General features: G+C 40.0%; 1 protein-coding gene across 4 annotated transcripts in view; it reads right to left on the bottom strand.

Annotated features, from left to right (window-relative positions):
- nphp4 (nephronophthisis 4) overlaps positions 1-22,872 on the bottom strand; it is a 166,763-nt gene that overhangs the window by 78,173 nt on the left and 65,718 nt on the right. For 3 of the 4 annotated variants that reach the window (XR_005075959.1, XM_037103458.1, XM_037103460.1), the window contains 2 exons: positions 1,446-1,664; positions 897-1,026 (listed from right to left, as the gene is read on the bottom strand). Coding sequence is in view for 3 of the 4 variants with exons in the window: in XM_037103458.1 (XP_036959353.1) it covers positions 897-1,026; positions 1,446-1,664 (349 nt within the window). In the remaining variant the exon portion in view is untranslated. The remainder of the gene's footprint in view (positions 1-896; positions 1,027-1,445; positions 1,665-22,872) is intronic. The other variant, XM_037103459.1, reaches the window with a different exon arrangement.

The following is a 22,872-nucleotide window of genomic DNA, read 5'->3' as shown; positions in this document are numbered from 1 at the left end:
ACTAGTTGTCAAGATATTTCACTAAAATTAAAAAAAATGTCAACCTGCTAGTGGTACAAAAAGGGAGTAATCAGGAGAAATCCAAATGTACAGGGATTCATCTATTCATAACCTGTAATAAATGTCACTGCAATCCACCCAGAAGATTGACAAACTTGTGGTTCAACTGCAATATTTTAAGTTTTTAATTATCTCAGTCAGATGAACAGACGTGAGTTGAACACTTCCATCACAGCTTGCAGACTGACTCCCCTTGGATAGAGATACGTGTTTTTGAAACAACCGACCGAAAATGTATTACATAAATAGATTATAAGTATTTACCTAAGGATTTAGTCAGAATCCAAAGAGTAAAAATACGTTGCATGTGTCTTGCTGTCTATGTTCAGGCCAAAGACCCTCTTATAAAGCAGACACCGGCAGGAGGACACAAAAAATAATGCTCGTTCAAGAGCCCCTTTGGACTGCCAAAAGTCTTCTCCTTGCTCTTTGAGTTTATCCCTTTATTCCCTTCAGACCCCAATCATGAAGCATGCTAATCATTCAGAGAGCAGGTGGTGCAATTGAGATAACACTGAAGAGGTGGGGGCTGCATTATATGCAGAGGACAAGCTAGTTTGATGCTTGTTGCTTAGAACTTTGGCTGATTACACCTGGGTGCTGCCGCACACTTGAGCTGCAAAACAATTTGCAGAAATAGACCACACAGTCTCCGGTCCAATAAACAAACCTCTGTCGTAGAGAAACAAAAATCTGGGTTCTGTTTAAAGCTGTGAGCGGTAAAATGCCTCTCACCTCCTTCTTTAAAGAAATCTCTTTCTATTAGCTTGCCTCTATTCCTTTCCAAGTAATTAATGTGCTTGAAAATCCATTACGGATAAGTTGATGATATTTACCCTGTGAAGGTGATGAAGGTGATCGTCTCTGACGTGATGCATCCTGCTGCTTTGTCCTCAGAGAAGCCTTTGGGCTGGGTGACTTCTTCTCCAGACTGGACAACAGCCGAAACGTTATCGTATCCTGTCCCTCAGAGGAGAGAGAGGAAAGTTTAGTGATTTTCAGTAACACAAAAAACACTGTGCAGAATTTGTAGAGATGCCAGAAGGAGGAGATGTGTGGCAGTGATGTGTGGTTATTTTAAAATACCTGAACTGTGCAGAAATTCACAGCTAAGGCACAAGAAGTTATGACAACATTTGCATCCTCTGATTTTTTTGATAGGTTTACTTGTTATCTGATTGTTAACGTGTATATACCGATTTAGAGAACACACTGTCGTTTAAATGTCAGAAAAGAATTTAGATCATGTGAAAGGTTTGTCTTCCAATAAACATCAGCGTCAGTGCTGAAAGGTGCTAAAATCAGCACCTTGTCCTGACACCCCTCAACACATTCTTTACATTTCGTTCCTTCGACAAAGACGGTTCTGTGTGCTATTGTGTTACCTGAGCTGTGCCTGGGGCTGAGAGTGGCGCAGGGCTCTGACTCTTGGCAGGCATCTCTGTGCTGTAGACCATGACTCCGTAAGGGTTTGGCTTCGCGCCTCCTTGCAGAGCAAGCCGTATCTCTCCCCCCTTCCAGTCAGCCGGCTCCTTGAAGGGGCACCAGATCCCCCAACGAAGGCACTGCAAGAAGGCTGCTCGGGATGTGGAGGTGGCAGACAGCTGTGTGATGGAAAAAGACACAACATAAGAGGACATCCTGACTCTAACATGATTGTTAATGTTAGTGTTTGAAAAAAAATATGGAGAGGACCTTGATTTCTCCACAGAGATTAGTCTGTCTTTGAAATAAATGCAATTTTAGCTTCTGGCCTGAATAATCCATAATGTTGGTTAACATTTTAGTCAATTTTTCATAAATTTACATACATTTACATGAGGGAGTATAGTTTTAGTATAGTAGACATTTGCTTTATGGTGTAAAAAAAAAACAACAAAAAAAACAATAACAACAAACAGCAACGTTTTATCTGCATTATGATGTCACCACAGTCAGAATATGGCCTCTTGAATGCATATCTGGAATAATCTCAGGCAGACTTGACTTTGTGTTTTTCTACTGGCCTATAATAATATTCCTCACAACTTTTCTTCCACTAACAGTGATTATGTGATTATCCAATCGAAGCAGCTGTAACTGGGCACCAAGCTTTTGCCAAGCATTTGTCAAGCTTTGGACTTCTCCCACTTAATTCATCAAATTCCTCACAGAAACAACTATTGGAAGAGGGAGGATGATAAATTACAATAAGAAAAGACATCTGCAGTGATGAAATCATTTTTGGACCAACACATTTCCATACCAATGGATTTCATTACACTGCAACTCTCTTTCACATATATCACAACTGTGCCTCCCTTTGAGCCGACTCTGTCTCTACTGTAAATGAATTCATATTGCTAAGCGAGGGTTACAGTCCAGTGAAATATGATGGGCTTGATCAGCTCCTCAACATCTATAAAAGCTTAGGATGTTAGGTTGATGAGCTGTGACTGCACCTGCCATACCTGCCGCCATCTTGGCTGAAAGAAGTCACAAACAGTTGCCAAGGGACTAAAGCTGAAAAACAGCCTCTTTGCTGACACTGGCACATTTACTGCAGTGTTTATAATGTGCACAGTCCTTATCAAATAAGCCAGCAACAATAAAACAAATAAATAAATAAATAATATCCTGAAGCAATGTGCATGAAGCTTCAGTAAGAGTGATACTTGATATGGGAAGAATTTGGAGGCTGATGTCCTTCTCTATTGTCTTTCTAAAACACAGAATAAAGAAGCGCTTAGGTTAACTAGTGTCTTAAAGTTTTAATATAGCTTTACCTCTAAGACCAACCATTACTGCTCTGTGTATTTTCCCTTTGCAGGTTGCCTGAAGCTAAGGATGGATGGAGCCATTGAACTTTAATTCTTGCACCTGGTTATGCAGCTTTCAAACACGGAAGCATGAAATCAAGATCCACCATCTTGATCTCCAAACAATCACACTGTCATGATGAGAAGCAGACGATCTATGTCAGTGTATCTGTCTACTGACGGTTCTCTGTGTTGTCTTCCATACTGTGATGGTGGATTTGTATATCGTTGTTGTGCGTTGCATTGCAAGTGACACTAAAAACGACTTTGAAATCTAATATGAGTAACAAGAGTGTCCAGGATGTGAATTTGGGTCATTTTTTTTTTGTTAATGTTGTTATCATCCACAAAAGAACAAAAACTAGAAACTTTTGATAGAAGCCACTTACAGAGAGTCATTGTTTGATATTAAACCAATACAGCAGATTAAGTTGCCTTTAGGGAATTACTTTCTTCCATAACACCTCCTTCATATAGAAACACGTCTGGTGTAAAACAGCTTCAGGGATGATGATGATGATGAAAGCTGCTCAGTAGTTTGCAGGCGCATGAAACATGACCATTATATTGTAGATTTATAGTCGCTACATATCTATGATTTAGACATTTCATTGTAAAAGTCCAACAAAATCAATTACAGCCTTCGCCACAGTAGCCAGTCCTTAAAGTTTTAAATTAATCATTTGAATAATTTAGAAAGCAATATATGAATAAGCCAAATTCAATTCAAAGCTTTGAAAGTAATGTACTGCAATGGGCTACATATTCATTATAATGTGGTCAATATATATAGAGTTTAGGAGCAGCTTTGTTGTGTTTAAACATGATTTACAATCACTCCCACTGCACCTCCACTCCAGCAATCCCAGGAAAAGTTGAAAAAAGCCTTTTGCTGTAAATCATCCACAAGGGACTCTGAGGTTTTGCTGAATCGATTAATAAGCTGGTCAGCCTCGGACAATTGTAATCAATCATAGACAGGACAGTACAGAATACAAAAGGAGCCTGCTAGTCCACATTGTTACAGCAAGACAAAGTGGGGCGCATAATGGTCCACTCAATGCTCACAATTCCCCTGAGCACAGTTTTTACATGTAATACCATAATTCAGTACTATAGATCATCATTTATGTAAGTACCGTCTTTAATCTAAATGTCATGCAGAGTCCATTAGGTGGTATTATGTAAAACAGGAACTGTCTGCAGCAGTCTTGTATCGGATTACGAAGCATTCGACTTCTTCATGTAATGAAAAGGCACCTTTTGATCAAAACATGTTAAACTGCTCTTAAGGGGTTTTGTCATAACTGGGATAAAAAAAAGTCAAAACAAATTATATTCAGTATAATTCTTCAATTTCTGGGTGGTTATACTACAAGATATGGTCTTAAAATGCAGCACTTTAAGGCCTGTCCATACATGTGACAGCAGGAGCCATGGTAAAAGCCTGTTTCCCCCAAATTTACACCGGACTTGAAACTCCAAACTCCGTAACGGCATCGAACCACCTGTTCTTTCAGGAGCACAGCTAAGCATCTGACAAGACAGTGGCCGGAAAAAGAAATGCCTTCACCAGGCTTGATAATATCTCAAATTCAATGGACAAAAAACAATTTCTAGTGAGTTCCACGAGGAGTACAGGAGATGAAAACAACATTGCTTTTCTTTATTGATTCATTTATTCTATTTCTATTCTATTTCCCCTGCCACCACAGCTCTGTTGGCCCACAGAAACCAGACAGTTCATTGTGATATACAGTGGTTCACCGGCAGTGCTGCAGTAAAACTTCCGGAGAGGGGAAAACATGAATGGAAGGTGAAACAGCAAAGGAGTTCATGCTGGACAAGAGACTCAGTGGACAGCAGAAATAGCATCAGCATCTACTGGTACAAGGTCAAAGTCATCAACCAGGAGTCAGTGGACAGTTGGAATAAGATATAAGGAGTCCATCCACACTCAAACATCATCTTTTAACAAATGCGTTAGAGTCCTCTTTCCATATATAATCATGTGGCCAATGTCATAGACTTCATGTGGTGACAACTGAGCCAAGTCAATCCACTGAGGAGGACAGATGGATGCAGCTGAAGGCTCAGGAAAAATAACCAATAAACTGTGTGAGAGTTCAGGAATATTTGTGGTTTTAATTAAAATGTCTGTGGTTAAGGTCAGTGAGAGATAGTGGTCGTTGTTGAAAGGAACAAATGTTGATTGTTGGCAGAAACACCTGAAAAGAATAGCTGTCTCCGGTTTTAAAGTCACATTGTTTGTTGACCTATCTATCCACCTCCGTCCTCTCTCTAATTCTTGTCACACACTTTCAGTTTCCGGCCTTCTAACAACGTCAGGCTTCTTCCAGCTTCACTTCTTACAGACAGCAGTCATTACTCACACAGCCACAAAAGGTCTTTGTCAGGTAAACAAAACATTGATCATGTTTAGGCTTAAGAACAACCAACTTATGCTGTCTTTTGTTTTTCAGGTTTTAAAATGTCAGATTGTTATGCATTATGCAAAGTAACCTTGCTGTCCACTTGGCTTGCTAACAAAGCCCAAAGTCAAGTGTTCAGATAGGTTAATGGAGCTGACATTTATCACACCACAACTTCAAGTGCACCGAGCAGGGACTAAGCAAGCGAAAGGTGTAAAAATGTAACACATGTCACCTTCCTGCATTTAAGTGGACAAGTCCCTTTTTTTGTCAAATACAAATCAACAGATCTAAGCCAGCAAATATTTCAGACGTGAAAGGTTGCCATTTCGACGGCCTTTAATTGCAAATACCAAGCAACCTTTTCAGTCTCCAAAATGGCTATGCCTGTTTGATTTGTGCCAAAGCTTTAAAGACTTCATACATCAATGGTGGATGAATTTAAGTTGAATATATGTATATGTTTATATGTATGTATGTTTATATGTATGTATGTATGTATGTATGTATGTATGTATGTATGTGTGTATGTATGTATGTATGTATGTGTGTGTGTATATATATATATAGCAAATTTCAACTACATGCACTTTACACACTCAATTAGTTAAATGTACAGTAATGCATCATATTTGATAAGATTGCCATATGTTTGTAGAAACACTGAGATGTGTGGTAATATGGGATATGTGGTAAATGGACTTTGCATTTTTTATAGCGCTTTTCCAGTCTGCAGACCACCCAAAGCACTTGCTAAAATCACTTGTCACATTCACTCATTCACACACAATTCATACACTGTGACGCTGCAAGGTGCCAACTGCTCATCAGGAGCACTATGGGGTTCTGCATCTTGCTCAAGTACACTTCGACATGCAGCCACGGGAGCCACTGATTCCCATTACTGGACGACGCGCCCCACCTCCTGAGCTACAGCCGTGACCTCTGCCCCTCACATATTTGTGAAAAGTCATCTTTCCACCAGCTCAGAACAGCCCTGTTTTCAGCTTTGTGACAATCTAAAATTCTTATTTAAAATCACCAAAGTTGGAGATGCATGGTTTTAACTGGATGGGAAGGGTATGAAAGAATGCAGTCTGAAAAGTAACTGGTGACTATGTTATATATTTATATATATATATATATATATATATATATATATATATATATATATATATATATATATATATATATATATATATATATATATATATATATATATATATATATATATATATATATATATATGTTATATATAACAGGAAAGTACCTCATCCTCCCATTAAATGTCTGTACAATTAAGAGGACTACTTCAGAGATTCAACCGTTTTAAGTGGCCCCAGATGCAGATCAATACTCCATTCCTCTCAAGAGGGAGTTTGCTTCAGACTATAATTTTATCCCCAAGTAGCCCAGACATTAACAGTTATTTCTTTGAATTGTAACTCTAGAAATATATGGCAGCCATAAAACAGATAGCAATGTATTCTCACCCTTGAGGCATTGGCTGTTTTTCCATCTCATGGGGTTGGATTAATAAGATGCTTTATGGGAAACATTCAATCAAGCAAGTCTATTTTCAAAGTGATGATTTTGTAAAAATGATCCAACGAGAGAAAGATCATTTAATGGCACAGAGAGTAGCCAGTAAAAATTGTGAGGTAATTTATCTAACGTGTCGGCCTTTTTTTCCCCAAGCACTCTCTGTCTAACATGTCTATGCTGCCACCGAACACAAGGGAAAAGAACAAAATGAGTGTCTAGTACATGACCCAACACACGCTTCTTGTATTATTCAGAGAATATATTCGGTTGCGACAGGAATGATTCGGGAGTAGAAACGCCGGCTGAGCTCTGAAAGAGAGAGGGAGACAAAGGGCCAATCGGGGGCCGCTGCTGCAGGGACGCCTACAGCCTAGAAAAAAGCTTTTATCTGTCTGACACTCAATGCTTATCACACACTTTCAGTCCTTCAATCATCGGAAACTGAGAATGACTCTGTGTTCAAAATTGCACTGTGATCCTTACTAGCAACTGCAAGTGAGGATGAAAATGAAAAGAAAAACCAGGAGCCACACAGCCAACCGAGTCTTAACTGGTTTCACCACTATTCAGTGTCTTCAAGCACACATGAGGAGAGCATCAGTGACTGGGGTCAAAATGGAGGATCTGTCAAAATAACAACTAGAATTCTGCGATCATGACAGTGGCACTGAAACATGCATAGCACAAATTCGGAACTCCCTTTGAAACGCAAAGCTGGTAGCAACATGTATAACTATTAAGATTTCAGTGCAGTGGTTTTAAAGTGCTTCGGAATGGGGTGATCTACATATGAACTGCGTAAAACGCTGACAGCTTGGGCTGGCAAACAATAGGATTGAGGGAATCTCAAAGAGACTCTTTAGTTGTGGTTTGAGTAAACAAACAGGGATAATAGTTTCACTTAAAGCTGGGCAGAAAATTCACATTATACATGTAATCCTTGTACACAAACAGTCTGCGACGTTCGGAGGCATACATAAGCTTAAGAACAACAATATGCAATACCCTGATTATGTGACAGCGGAGATCAATGCTACATCAACATGCGGGTGTAGGCACTTTAATGGTATTGTGGTATGGATACAGTGCTGTAGGAGGTAGTTAGCTGATGTATGCATGTGCAGAAGGCCTCCGGTGAGAATAAAGTTGCCTAGAGGGTCAGACACATCGATTCGTTCTGAGCACCACAGTAACACAGTGAGTCTTAATCAATTGCAGAGCCTGCGTGTGACAGCAAAGAGACATCAAATCAACTACATTATATTTCAGTGGAACCAAAGTATGACTTTTTTGCACTTGCACTGTTCTGAGCAGGAAACATTTGAATTAATCAGGGAATTTGCCATTTGAATCAAATGCTGCTTTTCCATCTGTTCACTGTGGTCATTTTGTTGGACAATGCAGAATGATCAATAGCCAATTTCCCAAAAGTGTGATTACACTGTTCATTTCAGTGCTGAAGGCTATATTTAAAATAGGAGTCATTAACTTTCACTCGCACAGCAACCAGGCACTTGTTTCAAAAGTGCACTTGGGAGAAGAAGAAAAAAAGAAAAAAAAGAAAACAGAAACGGTAGCCCAAGGCAAAAACAAGGCAGCAGCAAACTTCTTCATAAAGTTGTACTGGAAACAATAACAGGCGATGTCACTGCACACATAATTGCTCCGACTGGCAAAGTGTTTTCTAAGGGAGGAATCCATTAACTTTGTTTGGAAGTGTAAAATTTAATGCTGCAGCATCTCCAGACAAATAATATATATTTTTCAAAAATGTCTCAGTTTCAAACTTGCCGAGTGAAAACAAAGATCTCATGTCTGTAACCTGGAGCAAGAAAGGTGATCCTCAAAACATGGGGGGGGGGGGACTGTGATAGGTAAAAATAAGGAAATTATCATAAGGTGACAGACGGCATATTTTGCACATCAAAGATAGCTATGACCCTACTCTCTAGCAACTGTGAAGTATGAGAAGCAGAGAGCCTGCTTATACCTGACATTCACATGCGTCTACGGTAATCTGATCACAAGTGCACAACTCTAAGTCTGTCGGTTCACACCTGACACTGTAATGCATCTCGACATGCGTCTATAGTGACCACTTTCATTCGGATCTTATGTCCCCAATGTATATGCAAATAAACATGTACATCACTGGGAAGAAGAAAAAAAGTGTTTTCACACACATTTATAACATTTGCCTGATTAACAACGAATCCCACATAATGAATAATTTGTCAAAGACACTGTTCCATAAAGTTTCATCAAATTTAAAGTACTGGGACACTGAGACATAGAGTGGCCTATATAGATTACTAATAAGCTCTTCTCTCATAAATTTTGTGTAAATAGTTAAATCAGTTGAAATAAAATTTGTTCAGACTGGCATGTGTTGTAAAAGGAAACAATAACTTCAGGGAGCAATTTGTAAGATACGGACAGAATTGTAATAAAAAAAAACATTTAGTTGATTAATTATGTAACATTATCTACAGAATGTGGAGAAACAACAGTGTTGAAGTTATATCAAAGACATTTTTTTAATGTGTTGCAGCGATGTTTACTTATGTTAGCATGCTAAACAGCTAACCTGTCTCCTAATACCATTTTGGACTGAAAAAAAAAAGGCAATGGTCTGACAGATATAATATGATTCTCTCTCACACCTCTCCCGCTGTATGCATCTACTGTCTCCCTTTATTGTGTCTTGTTGTCTCTGAAGTCATAGTCCTGCTCAATGTTATTGTAAATCATCTCCTTACTGGATCTCCTTTCTTCAAACTGGCATCCATCGGTCTCTAAAGCCGTGATCACTCTCAGGCTGCCAAATCCAGTTGAGCCGGGCGCCGTTGCCTGTTGTGACTCCCCCCTGTGATCTGAGGTCCAAGTCCAGGCAAACTCTCCACTGGCTCCTCAACAGACTGTGCCATGAGCTAATTAGCTAATGGTAGTTAGCTACAGCCATACATAGCCAGCAAAAAGCAGCAGCTGTTTAATGTACTGCATTTATAAAGCAAAAGTCACATGAAGGAATCAACGATTAAGAATTTTCCACAGACAAAACACCTGGCGCTTACCGTAACAGGTAAAAGAGCCTTTTGCTGTACAGTGACCCAAATGGAAAGCAAACAGTATCTTTTTGGGTGTACGAGAGAAGATTATGCCTGATGTCTTGGCTTCTGAGTTGTCCTTAAATGCAGCCCAGGACACATTCACATACACACTGAATGAATGTCGCCACATATAGCCTAGACCACCTCCAAGACTGATCTGATTGCAATGTGTCCTCTGTGCCTCTTGGGTGCATTCACGGTACTTACAGCTGTCTACTTGCGATCAGATCACCCAAGATGCATGTTTATGCCAGGTGTAAACAAGTGTAAACCCAATTCACCCTCTTACTAAGTAGTATGAGTTTGAGTAAGTATGAAAGGCCTCTTAAACATAAAAGTAAAAAAAACAACAGTAAGTTCAGAAACAGCTACCAATTCAGAGCTGACACTGCTATGCTCGTTTAAATATTACTTATATGTCCAAATATAAAAAAAAGCCAGGTTTGTGATAAGCCGAGATAAAGAGGCTTGCAGGAACAGAGTTTTGGAAGACCCTCAAAGAAAGTGGCAAGACATTCAGTGACTCAGGGCTTTCTGGAGTACAGCAGGAATTAATCCTAAATTAGGGGGATGTGAGCATTGATGGGAGACAGAGTCTGACAGTTATTACTATTACCTCAGTGTGTTGGGCTGTTCAAGTCATTATTTCAGCCAAGACCCTGTGACAAGCACCGGCCCACAGCTCTTGCTACTTATTCCCCACAATGAGAAGCCCTGAAGGAAGTGAGGGGAACATGCACCGAGATCATTAACTTAAGAGCACTAAACCACTCACATTTTCATCCATCTGCACAAGAGGTCCAAATGAACCCAGCAGGCTACTATGCTCTATTCGGCTCACTAATGCCAAGTAGGGCTTGAGAAGGAGTGAGCTCAGTCTCAGATCTCGCCTTCGTTGACGGCAAAACTTCAAGGAGATGTTCATGAAAGGCATGTTCGCTGTTCAGGCCAATTTACTGTAAATGTGCACATTTTGTATCAGCAGTTGGGTGCTTGGACTGATACAGACAAAAGATGCACATAGCTAGGATGGTTAAACTGCATACATAATGAACACTGAACCAGTAAATCTCTAATTCATGATTTATTGATTCTCTTTGATTTGTTTTATTCTACCAACGGTACTGGAATATACTCTAGTGGAGCATTTTAAAACCATTGGAAATTATTTTACTATGAAATGATGTGCAAAGGTCCATGGAGCAAGATGATCTAAGTAAGTAAGTAGGTAAAATTTATCCATAAAAGCACATTTATGACAGTTCATACTGACAAAAGTGCTGTAAATAGTGCATAAAATAGGTAAAAATGTAAGTGAAAAATAACAACGTTAAATAAAAGATACATAAAACATAGACAACCACATATCTGAATAACTATGGTGGTCAACTGACTTTATCCTCTCGTCAGATGGTTGACATCCAGTACACAGTGAAGTGCCATGAAGTTTCCCCCAGACACCTGCTCCACACAGGATGAACTGTATTCATTTTGGTAATTCTTTTACTTTTCCTCTGGCACCAGTCTCAGCTCAAATTAATGAGCCGATTAATACTTGGTTTATAACACATGCAAATTCCTTCCAATAACACTTATTTTCATTATCAATTAATATGCAGATTATTATCACTTCATTAAATTTTTAGTCTATAAATCAAGTGCCGTCTTTAAATTCTCCTTTTGCTAAACAAAAAGAAGAAAAAGCTCAAGACTCGTTCAATATAATATGTAATACAACAGCAAATCCTCCTCCTACATTTCTGAGGCAAACATTTGACATTTCACCTTAAAAAAAAATCACTGAAATGATTCAACTATTATCAGAATAGTTGGTGAGTAATTTTCTCTTCGACTAATTGATTAATGGACCGATCGTTGGAGCTCCACTTCAGCCTAAGTTGTATTTTGAGTTAAGTGCTAATAAGTATGTTAAATAAAACCTGTGAGCATGCTTTCACACTAAACAAATGAACACTTATCTTGAAAATGGTGAGCTCTGCATACTAAGCATGTTTACATGACAATCAATACCATTTTTAAAGGTACTTCACCACCAATGCTAAGGATCAAAAAACACACTTTTGACCTGAAATGCAATTCAAATCAGATTTCTACAAATGTGTCTCAGTCTGGACACTCCGGCCACTCGTATCAGATTTTAAAGCCCAACCTCTGCATACAGAGTTACTAATGCCCACATTATAGCCATAGCAACACGTGCAGATATGTTGGTAAAATCTGGACCCAAAGATCCGATCTGATCACTTGCAAATAGTTCAGACACTCAGGTGTTGTTTCAGGTCTGATCTGAGAAGCAAATCTGATTTGCCAGCAATCTGAACATAACTAAAACGAGAGATTCACCTTCAGACATAGTACGTTATTTTCTTTCATTAAGATCAAGTCTGGTTCAGTTAAACAGCGACAGTAGCTGCCTAATTTAACAAAAGAAAGGCATTTAACTCAGAGCAGTAATATAAAACATCTGAGATTATGATATCAGGCACTTGATGATTAGCCTCAAATGAAAACTGAAGTCCCCTGAAGGTAATTAGAATGTGAAAGATGACAAATCACTTGCTGAAAGTATATGATATTAGGTGCCTGCAGCATAGGAAAGACTACTACCGCAAGAAACAGTACACATAATATTTAATCCATAAAGTCTTACATTAATCTTTTTATATTGACATCTTCAATGCATGAACACACAAACAATATATAATCTCAAAGCAAAGTCTGCAAGTATTCATCAAGTCTGAACATGCAATCTGACGAGAAGTTTTGCAAACACAGTAAAGCAGCATCCATGTACAAAAGCATGTTTGGCTCAACAACCTGAGCAGTGTATATACTGTCAGGGGACAAACAAGAAAAAGTTAGTGTTGCACTTTATACACATTTCTCTAAATAAATATAAAAAGGAATATATAAATGGTATATCAAAAGGCCCCTTAGTGTCTTGGCATATTGCCTTCAAATCTGAAATGAAATCTTTTAACTCACATTATTTTCCTGGGATAGGCGGAGGGGAAAGCTGAACGAATACTCAAATACTGTAGTCAAAACGCTTGGTTGAGTTCCTAACAGCGGAGCATGAGGAAAGCATAAACACAAACATTACAACGCAACAATTTCACATTTTTGTCACAATTTACTCTCCAAGAACTGGATTCTGCGTCTGTATTGCTGTAGTTGTAATTTGCAACGTGGAACAATGGATGGTTAAAAACGAATTTGCTACAGCTGCTCGGGCCTCGAATGGCTCCAAATTGCCGCTGACCACTTTATACAACTGCTGTTTTAAATGAAAATCATTCAAGTCTGGGCAGAAACTCCTCCAGATTTGAAGCAGGGCCTCAGTCTGAGGTGGCAACCATTAGATGTGCAAACATCATCTCCATTGCCTCTCTGGCTGCCAGGGCGATGCATCCGTCTGGAGAAGGATAGCACTGCTGGCAGGCACTGACAGGGTAAGACTCACTCTGGGCCTATCGCAGGGGGAGATTGATGCACTTCTCAGTGGGGGGAGAGCTGACATTCATTTTAATTAGGCGGGCGAAATATTGTCTCTGCGGCATGTAGCTTCCCCTGCCTTACCCTCAACTTCTTTTCTCCTTGTTGGGAGAAAGGAAAAGGCACCTCCAGGGAGGAATGACCTCAAGAATAGGCCACAAATCAGCTAAATATATATCTCTTCCAAATCCTGGTGACATTACTGTGCTTAAGATGTTTCATTAACATTTAATTAACATTTGTATGACATTTCTGATCACAGCCAAACAAAAATACAACTGGTTTCCTTTGATGATGAGGTCCACACCAGTGGGAGGACTCGTTAATCACATGTCACGTCATGTAAGTAGTCCAGAAAACTAAGGGAGGGGTTCGTACGTTCAGGGGATACTGTCATTGTAAAGAGGGCATTTTAATGAGCATGTGATTGGATAGGGTTTCACATAGGGTTTTTATTCAGCAAACATCATTAAAGCCTTCAGGGACTCACAGTAACCGTATAAATGTGCGCGCACGCACACACAAATAAACTGCACACTGCAACACTCAAATAGCCACTTAAGGGAAGTCACAGGAAAACACACAACAATCTATACAGCATGTACCAGTTGGTGAGCCAATTAAAATCCAAACAAGACTCTCAGTGGCACAGAGGAGAAGCGTACACCAACACCTTTAATAAACCCAGCCGCTAGCCATGTCACTGCTTTCTGCTCCACATACTGTTTATCTTCCATCCCCTGGCAGTGACATCTGAGACAGAGCAAGGAATAAATAGATAATTAAGAGAGTGGGATTTGTTATATATCTCAACTAATGGAAAGCTTCTCTAACACCGAACACAACATGCTCACAACACGTTATTAACCACAAATATCAAACTAACCAGTCAAAAGTCAACAATGTGTTTACTGTAGATTTAATATTAAGTAGAATCTTTTGAATATTCTATTTTAATAACGGAGTAGCCTAGCATTATTTTGTATTTGAATCTTGTTTCATCTCTTCTTTGACACTTCAGCTGTTGTAAAGGTACATAGATACAACAGAACTGCATTTCTGACAGCACAGCAGGTTTGTCAAGCCTTTGATTTCTCCACATGTTGAAGCAGCATGCATGGGGATGTAGTAACAGAGATATTTTGTTTAGAAACTGTCTAAACTGTGGTACCCTCTCCCGAACCCCCAAAAAAAAAAAAAAATTGCCACAGAGTCCCTTTATCTGCATGGATATTTGTACTCACTCATACATGCCAGTCACCATGATACAACTAATTTCTTTCATCAAGATGAATGCATTATTCCTTTAACTACCCGAAACACCCTCCATCCAAGTTTCTTTGGAATCAATTCAGTAGATTTTGTGTCACCACTTTGCTTATTTGACTTTTGACTAAGCTGGCTTCACTGATGATAACGTGATTAAATAAAGCCTAATGCTCTGAAGTTGAGATAAACTGAAGGTGTAAGCTACTATTTGGAAATGCAAGGAATATGAAAAAATAAGCTTCATTCATGAAATTATCATTTGTGTGCACTCGTAAATTAGTAAAAAAAAAACTGTAGGATCCTGCAAGCCTTTTGTTTCGAAAATATCCATAGGCAGGAACAAGTCTAGGCTGTGAAATAAATAAAACTCAATTGCCATAACTAAATCATTCCATTGGAAACTATATCATATTCATTATGGTTCCAAACAGTGTGGTCCTAAGGCTGTAACAGCCCAGTCATTCAGATGGCGCGTTGCTTTCCAGCACTGAAGCAGCATCTTGCCACATGCTTTAACTCGATGCCTGTTACAGTGTGTAGCAGGGTGTTCTCCGGTGCTGGCGACTCTCTGTGAAGTCTCACTTCAGAAAATGAAAAAATTGAAAACTTGTGAAAATGCAGCGAGAACTCATGTCTCCTCAAGTTCTGTATCCACTGCACACATCCGTCTCAGTTTCACAGAAATTATTCTCTGTAGCCCCTCTGACAGCTGACAGATGTTTTTTGATTTGGAGCCTGAAATAAAACCAGCGACAGTTCTTGAATGCTGCCCAATGTGTTCTGTTAGGTGACCACCACAACAAACATCTTCGGCTTTCTGACAGCCGTGTTTTCTTTGAGTTGGAATGTTGCTTTATATAGGATGTGAGAATTAGGCATACTGCCAAGTACAGTCCTGCGTCTGCATGTAACCAGATGAAAGCCCAGTAAAGGGCACAACACTGAGTACGTTTAAAGGTCATGCGTTAATGGTTACACTTACTCAGATGCTCGGGTAATCGACTGTGCCACTCACCAAGCCCAGACAGGGTCAAAGGTGACACAACATGAACATAAAATTTGGGTGACACATTCATTACTGATTGTGCACTGACTAAAAAGGAGAATTCATTTCAGTACACAGCACGAATCACAACTGTTTAAATCTTTCTTTTTTTTTTTTCAGAAATGCAAGTTTGCTGTAACAGCTCGGGAGAGTTGCCAATTACTGTTCCGTGGATGTGATTTGCATCTGACAGTTTCTCAGACGAGTAAGGGCGATTGGTGAGAGGATCAAACCAAGTATTTCCTCTCTAAATGTTTCTCCTTTTCCCTCTGTTAATATGTCTATCTGCCTGGCTTCCATCTTTCCGAGACTGTGACCCACAAGCAGTCAGTCATTCTCTGTGTCAGTGTTTTGGGTGACTGCAGCTGTCACGCCTCCCGACAAATTGTTTCCTGGCAAAAGCACAAAGCCATGCTGGCCGGCCGGCAGTGCCTCCTGCCTCCACTTGGATCGGCCTCTCCATTAGCGATGAGCTAGTGCTTGTCAGCGAAAGAAGGCAGACAACAATGAGTCCGATCGTCTTACATTAAGCTGCGTGCAACTTTAGTGCATGGCTCAATTGGTGAGTGGGCTAACAGCGGTTGAGGAGAGGACAGGAGAAGGCCAGAGTTGTCTCGAATGAAGTTAAGGCTGGGACAAATTGGCGCTGACAGACCGCAATTAGGAGAGCCGTCGTCGCCTGGCGTCAGTTGTCAGTGGCCCAAATATTCTTGCGGTGAGTGAATCATGTACTGTGGAGGGCGTCCACTTGCACTTTTGACTGGATAAGTGAATGCTTGATGTACTGTGATGGATACGATTTTTTTACTTCTCGAACAGATGAACATGTCAAGAAGCTGACAGAAGAGTGATTAAGAGGGTCAAATCATTTTACACGTATTTATTCTTATCACGGCTCTTGTGAATGAAAGAGAGATAATTTCTTCACTGATCGCAGATGGATGAGGACATACTGGAATTCAACTCCGAAAATCAACTAATTACAACGTCGGTTCACCCAGAAATTCTTTGTACCTTTCATGATATCTTGGTATCTATGGTTTAAAGCCTAAGATATGTATTTGACCTTGATGTGATAATGGGTGGCTGTATAATGGTGAACTCTAACCCCTGTTTATTTTTAAGAATGGTCTCTGGCATTGGTTGTGAATGGCCTTGATATTTATCCAGCTGTTCAAAAACTAGTAGGGCCTGATACATAAAGATTAACTGAATGTTCAAGGCTAAGGTTATCTACACACAAAGACGCCTTTTTTTAGTAAAGCCAAGTCATGGTTGTCATTTACATTTCTTAAATATTGTGGAACTCGGTGCTTATTCACAAGCTGTTTTTCTACTTCCATAGTAACCCTGCATTCAAATGGTCCTGAAACTGCTCCATTTCCCTGCTTGGGAGGTTGTTCTTCCTACTTAGGTGTGTTCATTAGCTTTAAAAGGTACCATATTGCATTCAATTTAAGGTTCAAAGTCATGGAATTAATGTAAGTGCTTCATAATAAGGGATTCAATGAAAAGAGAATGAAATGACACATCTGTCCTTTAACTATAAGCACTTCTGCTTTAGATGTTGGCGGGATGGATCCATATCGAGCTGACACTGAGCGAGAGGCAGGGTACACCTTTGAAGGACCGACAGTTCATCACAGGGTCGATATGTAGAGACAAACAGCAATTTCCGCGAACATTCACGCCTCCAAGGCATTCAGAGTCACTAATTGATCTAACTGATTATGGGAGGAAGTCAGAGCACTCAGAGGAATACCACAGAGACACAGACAGAACATGCAAACAACACACAGAATGATGCAACCAATGTAAATAAAATTAGGGATAAAAATAATCAGACAGAAGCAATCAATGCGCCTGTAATGGATGATTCACAGATGACTGTTTGTTTCTGTCTCTCCCTTGTAAACCAGTAAGTCTAGCTAGTCAACAAACCTGGGATTCAGATTATTTTGCCAAATAGGTTTCGGTTTTATTTGTCTGGTGAGTATCCATCTCTGAGATTTCTGGGTCCACCACTGTACACAACAGAGCTGTAAACAGAGCTGATCAATCAAACAAAATTACAATATGGACAAGCGCAATATCCAAATCGCAGGAGCAGCAAGTTCTTAAAATAAAAAAAGAAAATGTGTAAAATGAGTGACAACAATTTTATAAATGAGGCACTGTGGTGTACAGGGAGGCCTTAAAAGTCCTCCAGACATAAGGGAGCTTGTTTGGAACAAACCCCAGCAAAAATGACCTATTATGGGGCGGATGCCATTCAGGAGGTGAGCGGGTCACCCACTAATCAGAGCATCGGTGGTTCTATCCCCAGCTCCAACAGGGACACTTGGACATGGAGCATGTTGGTCAGGAAGTCCTGCATCGCTCCTGATGAGAAGGTCAGCACCTTGCATTGCTGCCTCCTCCATCAGTGTAGGAATGTGAGTATGAATGGCTGGATATAAAGGGTGTAGTCCCTTTGAAGCCTATTTACACTGTGGTCTGTAGACTGAAGATTATACAAAAATAGAGGACAGTGATTCTGTACGGAGATGCTGCTCTAGTCATTTTTCCATTGCTGTCAGTCCTGAAAAATGGAATTCCACTCAGCTCCATTGTATTGGGGTTGAGGCAGAAATCTCCTGGGGCAATACCATAAAATCTGGATAAATAAAATCAAAACTACACGCAAGAATACATTGAAATCTGCTTGTCATTTTTTGTTGGACTGTGTCCTTTGTATTTTTGGGTGAACCAAGCCTTTAAGCCTAGGAAGTTGTGTCCAGGGCCCTCTACCTCACAGCATTTGTCACATCTCTGCTAAGGATGCACTGAGGATGAACTACCTGCGTGTGTCTACGTCAAACTGTTATATCACATTATCATATCCAATTAATACCATGTTCATTGCCAAATCAATACAGTACATAAAAGAGCAATAACAATAATAATTTGGTAAGACATGAAGGGAATCGAGGGTACAATCATCATAATATTTTGAGACCTCTTAATCACAGAGCATAGCAGTGAGCAGAGCAACTAATTGCAAGTCTAATTCACACTTTCACACCGTCTTTCTCTTTCATCTACAACTTATCTGGGTTTTCCCCTTCAGTGGTAAGTGGGAGTGTGGCTGGGGTGGACACAGGAAGACAAGAGTTCCTGTGTGTGCATCTCATCAAGAGAATGATGGAGAGCACAATGGAACCCTTGATGAGGGAGGGAACAGAGACAGAGATGATAGCAAATAGCAAAAGAAAGCAAGAAGTGGCCATGATGGTGCTGACTGAAAGAAAAGTTGATCATTTGAAGTTCATCGACCCTAGACACCCTCTGAGAACAGCCTATCAGACAAATTCCCTCCCATCCCCTAGCCTCCTTAATTTAAATTGTTATCTCCATCCCTCTGACTGCTGTTAAGGAGCATGAAAAGAAGTCTGCTCAAAGGCTCTGAGAGAGACAGAAAGCGACACAGAGAGACAAGACGGAAAGAGCAGCGCGATCACAACCAAAATCAAAAATACCAAAGAGGACAAATGACGACATAGCTAGATTTTCTTTCTTCATAACCAAAGGCGATGAGGGCATTGCAGTTTTGTAAAAGGAGGCCATCCTCGTTCTTTGTCTCGCAGTGAGCTTTCAACACAGCGAGGATGAGACGTGTAGGCAGTCTCAGAGCACCAAGCGATTGCCTCTGGATTGCAGCGGTTATGTTTTAGGAGAGAGGGGATTTCAGCAAAATGGTTTTACTCTTTTCACCTTAGCTCCCTCAGAATACGTCAAAAGACATAATTCCATTTAATCAGAGGAAAGAACAACAGTAAGGCAGACTGCATGTTCCTGCCCTCCACCCATCTGAGCACGGCCCCATAGCAGTGGAGGCTGACTCAAGTTGCACTACACAGCACCATCTAGTGGCACTGAACACAGCCAGAGGCAGAGCAACAGTGAGAACGACAGAAAACACCCTCATCCATCGTGATGGACTCTCCATGAGAGAATCATGATATCTGAGTGTTGCTCATGGGTAAATACACACAGACAAACACACAATAAGACAGTGTTTTATACATCATTCTTAAACTGTTGGATTACATGATATAAGCGATACCTATTTTTTTCATTAACTCTTTTCAGAGCTTGAACTGCACTCAGTGTTCACACTTGAACTAAAACTTCAAGGTCTTTTACAATACTTCCATTTTCACGGCTTTCGTTGTCCGTGTTTCAGCAGCCACTTCGACTTCTTCGGTGCTACAACATTAAGTACATCTTAATGAGCTACATCTTCAGATTTTAAGGTTAGAACACAGCCATGAAAAAACACTCGACACGTTGAGACATTTGAAAACAATTCAGAGCGTTTCAACTTTCTTTGTATTTATTATGTTTTAGATTATCTAATTTGTGTTGAATTGATTTTACTTTGAATTTTTGTGCACTGAAGTCTGGGCCTATTTACTGTGCTCATTGAATTCTGTGTTTCTCGTTTTTTTCTTGTCTGTATTTCTACACATTGAATCACTTTGATGTATGAAATGCACTATACAAGCTCTCTTTATAAAGTTGATCTTTTTCTTACTTTCTTTCACATAATCTTATCTTATTATAATGTGTATCCTATTCCATGATATTACTAAATATTGGATTGTGTTATCTGTTGAACTGTAATCATAACTGTATAAATGCAGACATAGAAGTCAATTTTTTACATATATTACATGAATGCATATGCTTTGTTCATACATATTGTCCTTGGGTATTACACGGTAATTTTTGGTACTCTATGTATAATTTACTCTCTTCTACTTGTTATATCTGTATACATATTTGGAATTTAGATATATGGCATAGTTGTACAAAACAAGGCGAGAGCATAAAGGCCACTGTACAATAGCCATAGTCAAAGTATTGACATGTTTTGTCGTTGACTTAAGTGCATCAGAATAAACCACGTTCAAAGGTGCATTGCTAAGACTATAACTGTAAATGACATAGCTTATTTATTATTTAATGATTTTTGCTATTATAAGTTGCAGTGGCTCCACATGGGCCTGTAAAGTGCGGCAATCACACTTGAACCTTCGCGGAGGTTCATGAGTGTGTGAAGCAGTGTGAAGTGCTGTTGACAGTGTAGAGAAGCCTGCCCTGAAGGCACACCTCAGCCCAACACGGCTGTAACACCTCAAAAGCATCACATCTCTGACAGCAGCGACAGTGCGGGGACACTTACACCGTCCCATCACGCTCTCCTCGGTAGCCAAAGACGCAGAGACTAAAGTTTTAGCTTTGAGCTGATAATATGGGAACCTCTCTTGGAACATTTGGCGGGTGGCTGGGGGAGATTTAGGGTGCTGTGTCTGCTGCTGTCGTCAGCGGGGCAATACGCATCAAACCCTTATCCGTCAACACCCAAGACAGATCAGGCTCTGGATTAACACCCACAAATAACATATGCACAGATAAGCAGTCAAACGCATATACACACTCCACTCCCACACACAGACAGAAATTACTCTCCCTCTGCTAAATATCTCTCACCTCATCAAACATTCATAGCAGAGAAGGCGAAGGTGGTGAAGTAGAGTGAGGTAGGAGATCTTTTTTTGTCACCCACGCAACAATTTTCGCCTAGCTATTCTGGGATGATGTAGACAGACATCAGTTGATGGTTTTTATCAGGTTTATTAGATTTCTCTACTTGAGTAAACTTTTTTGGTGAAGAGCAAAGCAAGTTTGTCCCTCTGGGACCACGACTGTTCTTAATGAATGCCACTGCAGCCTGACTGTTAGATTTAGAGATGGACTGAGGCCGGTAAGAACAATCTGTCCAATCGATGTTTCCTGTATTCTAGTGTGAATTTTGGTACAATAATGGCACAATGCAATAGAACAAGAGGTCGTCAAAAGCATCAAACTTCATCCTCTGGGGAACTTGAACTTCTATAGCACATTTTCTGGGAACCTGGCCATTACAAGTCATCACCATTATTCCTCCTTCCTTCCTTCCTTCCTTCCCTCTGTGTTGAATGCTGAACTGCACCACTCGCCTCCATGTTGGCAGCGAGTGGCAGTTTGCTTACAGAAAAAAGAGGCTGGCAGAGTGCAACTGAAACCTGAAACAAGTTCTATACTGTAGCTGAGGCACATTTGTTCACGTTCAGGGAGCAGATAGTCTCAAAGCACACACCTGTGTGCAATGTTAGTTTTTTCTAGCTTGTTGCTATTAGCATTTTGCACCAACAACATGTACTACCTCAGTTTTGTAACTAAGCTGTTCACTGTGACAATCCTGTTCTTTATTTTCTAGGATCAAATGCAGCCACTTCCAACTATCCAACTCTGGTTCCGTGATGGGTTAAACAACACAACGTGCAACCTTGTTCCTTTTGAGTATAGATCAGCATTGAGACTATGCCACAAGTAGGGGTAAGACTCCATCTATGCTCATAGCTCGTTTCAAAACAACAACTGAAATAAATTCTCTTAATGTGAGCACACAGTCAATCTTTTGGCCAGTTGGTCAGTAACACTTTGGTGATCCAAATTTAACCTGGTTGACACGTGTGGCTCAGAGTGAAAGTGTCTGATGGATTGCCATAAACTTTAATACAGACATCAGTGTCCTCCTGAGGTTAAATTGGATTAATTTTGGTTAACCCCCTGACTTTTCATCACCAGCACTGTCATCAGGTCAAAATTTACATTTGTGCAATACCTCCACATCAAATGAATGAATGAAAAAAAAATGATGTCTTAGCTGTTCACAGAGTTGACAGCTGTGAGTAAGACTCTTCTTGTTTTGTATCTGAAGCATTTTATCTATTCTCAAAGTCACTTATTTGAGCATATGAGCAAATAATAAAAAAATAAAAAATCACCCCCAGTAAGGACTTCTGTTGAGAGACTAGATGTGTGGGAGATTGTTGGCAAATGCATCTGAAGCAATTTGAATAATGCTCTACATTTATATGCCTCCCCATAAGCAGTGTTTACTGCATCTTTCAGATAAGAGGCATATACAGTACATGGCTCCTCTATTGTATAGTCTGGTGTTAATTCAGATCATGATGTGGTAACATCAGGGCTATTTCCCACAGTAA

This window comes from Acanthopagrus latus, chromosome 7 (assembly GCF_904848185.1).
Source record: "Acanthopagrus latus isolate v.2019 chromosome 7, fAcaLat1.1, whole genome shotgun sequence".
Classification (NCBI taxonomy): domain Eukaryota; kingdom Metazoa; phylum Chordata; class Actinopteri; order Spariformes; family Sparidae; genus Acanthopagrus; species Acanthopagrus latus.
This window is presented reverse-complemented; position numbering and strand designations above follow the sequence as displayed.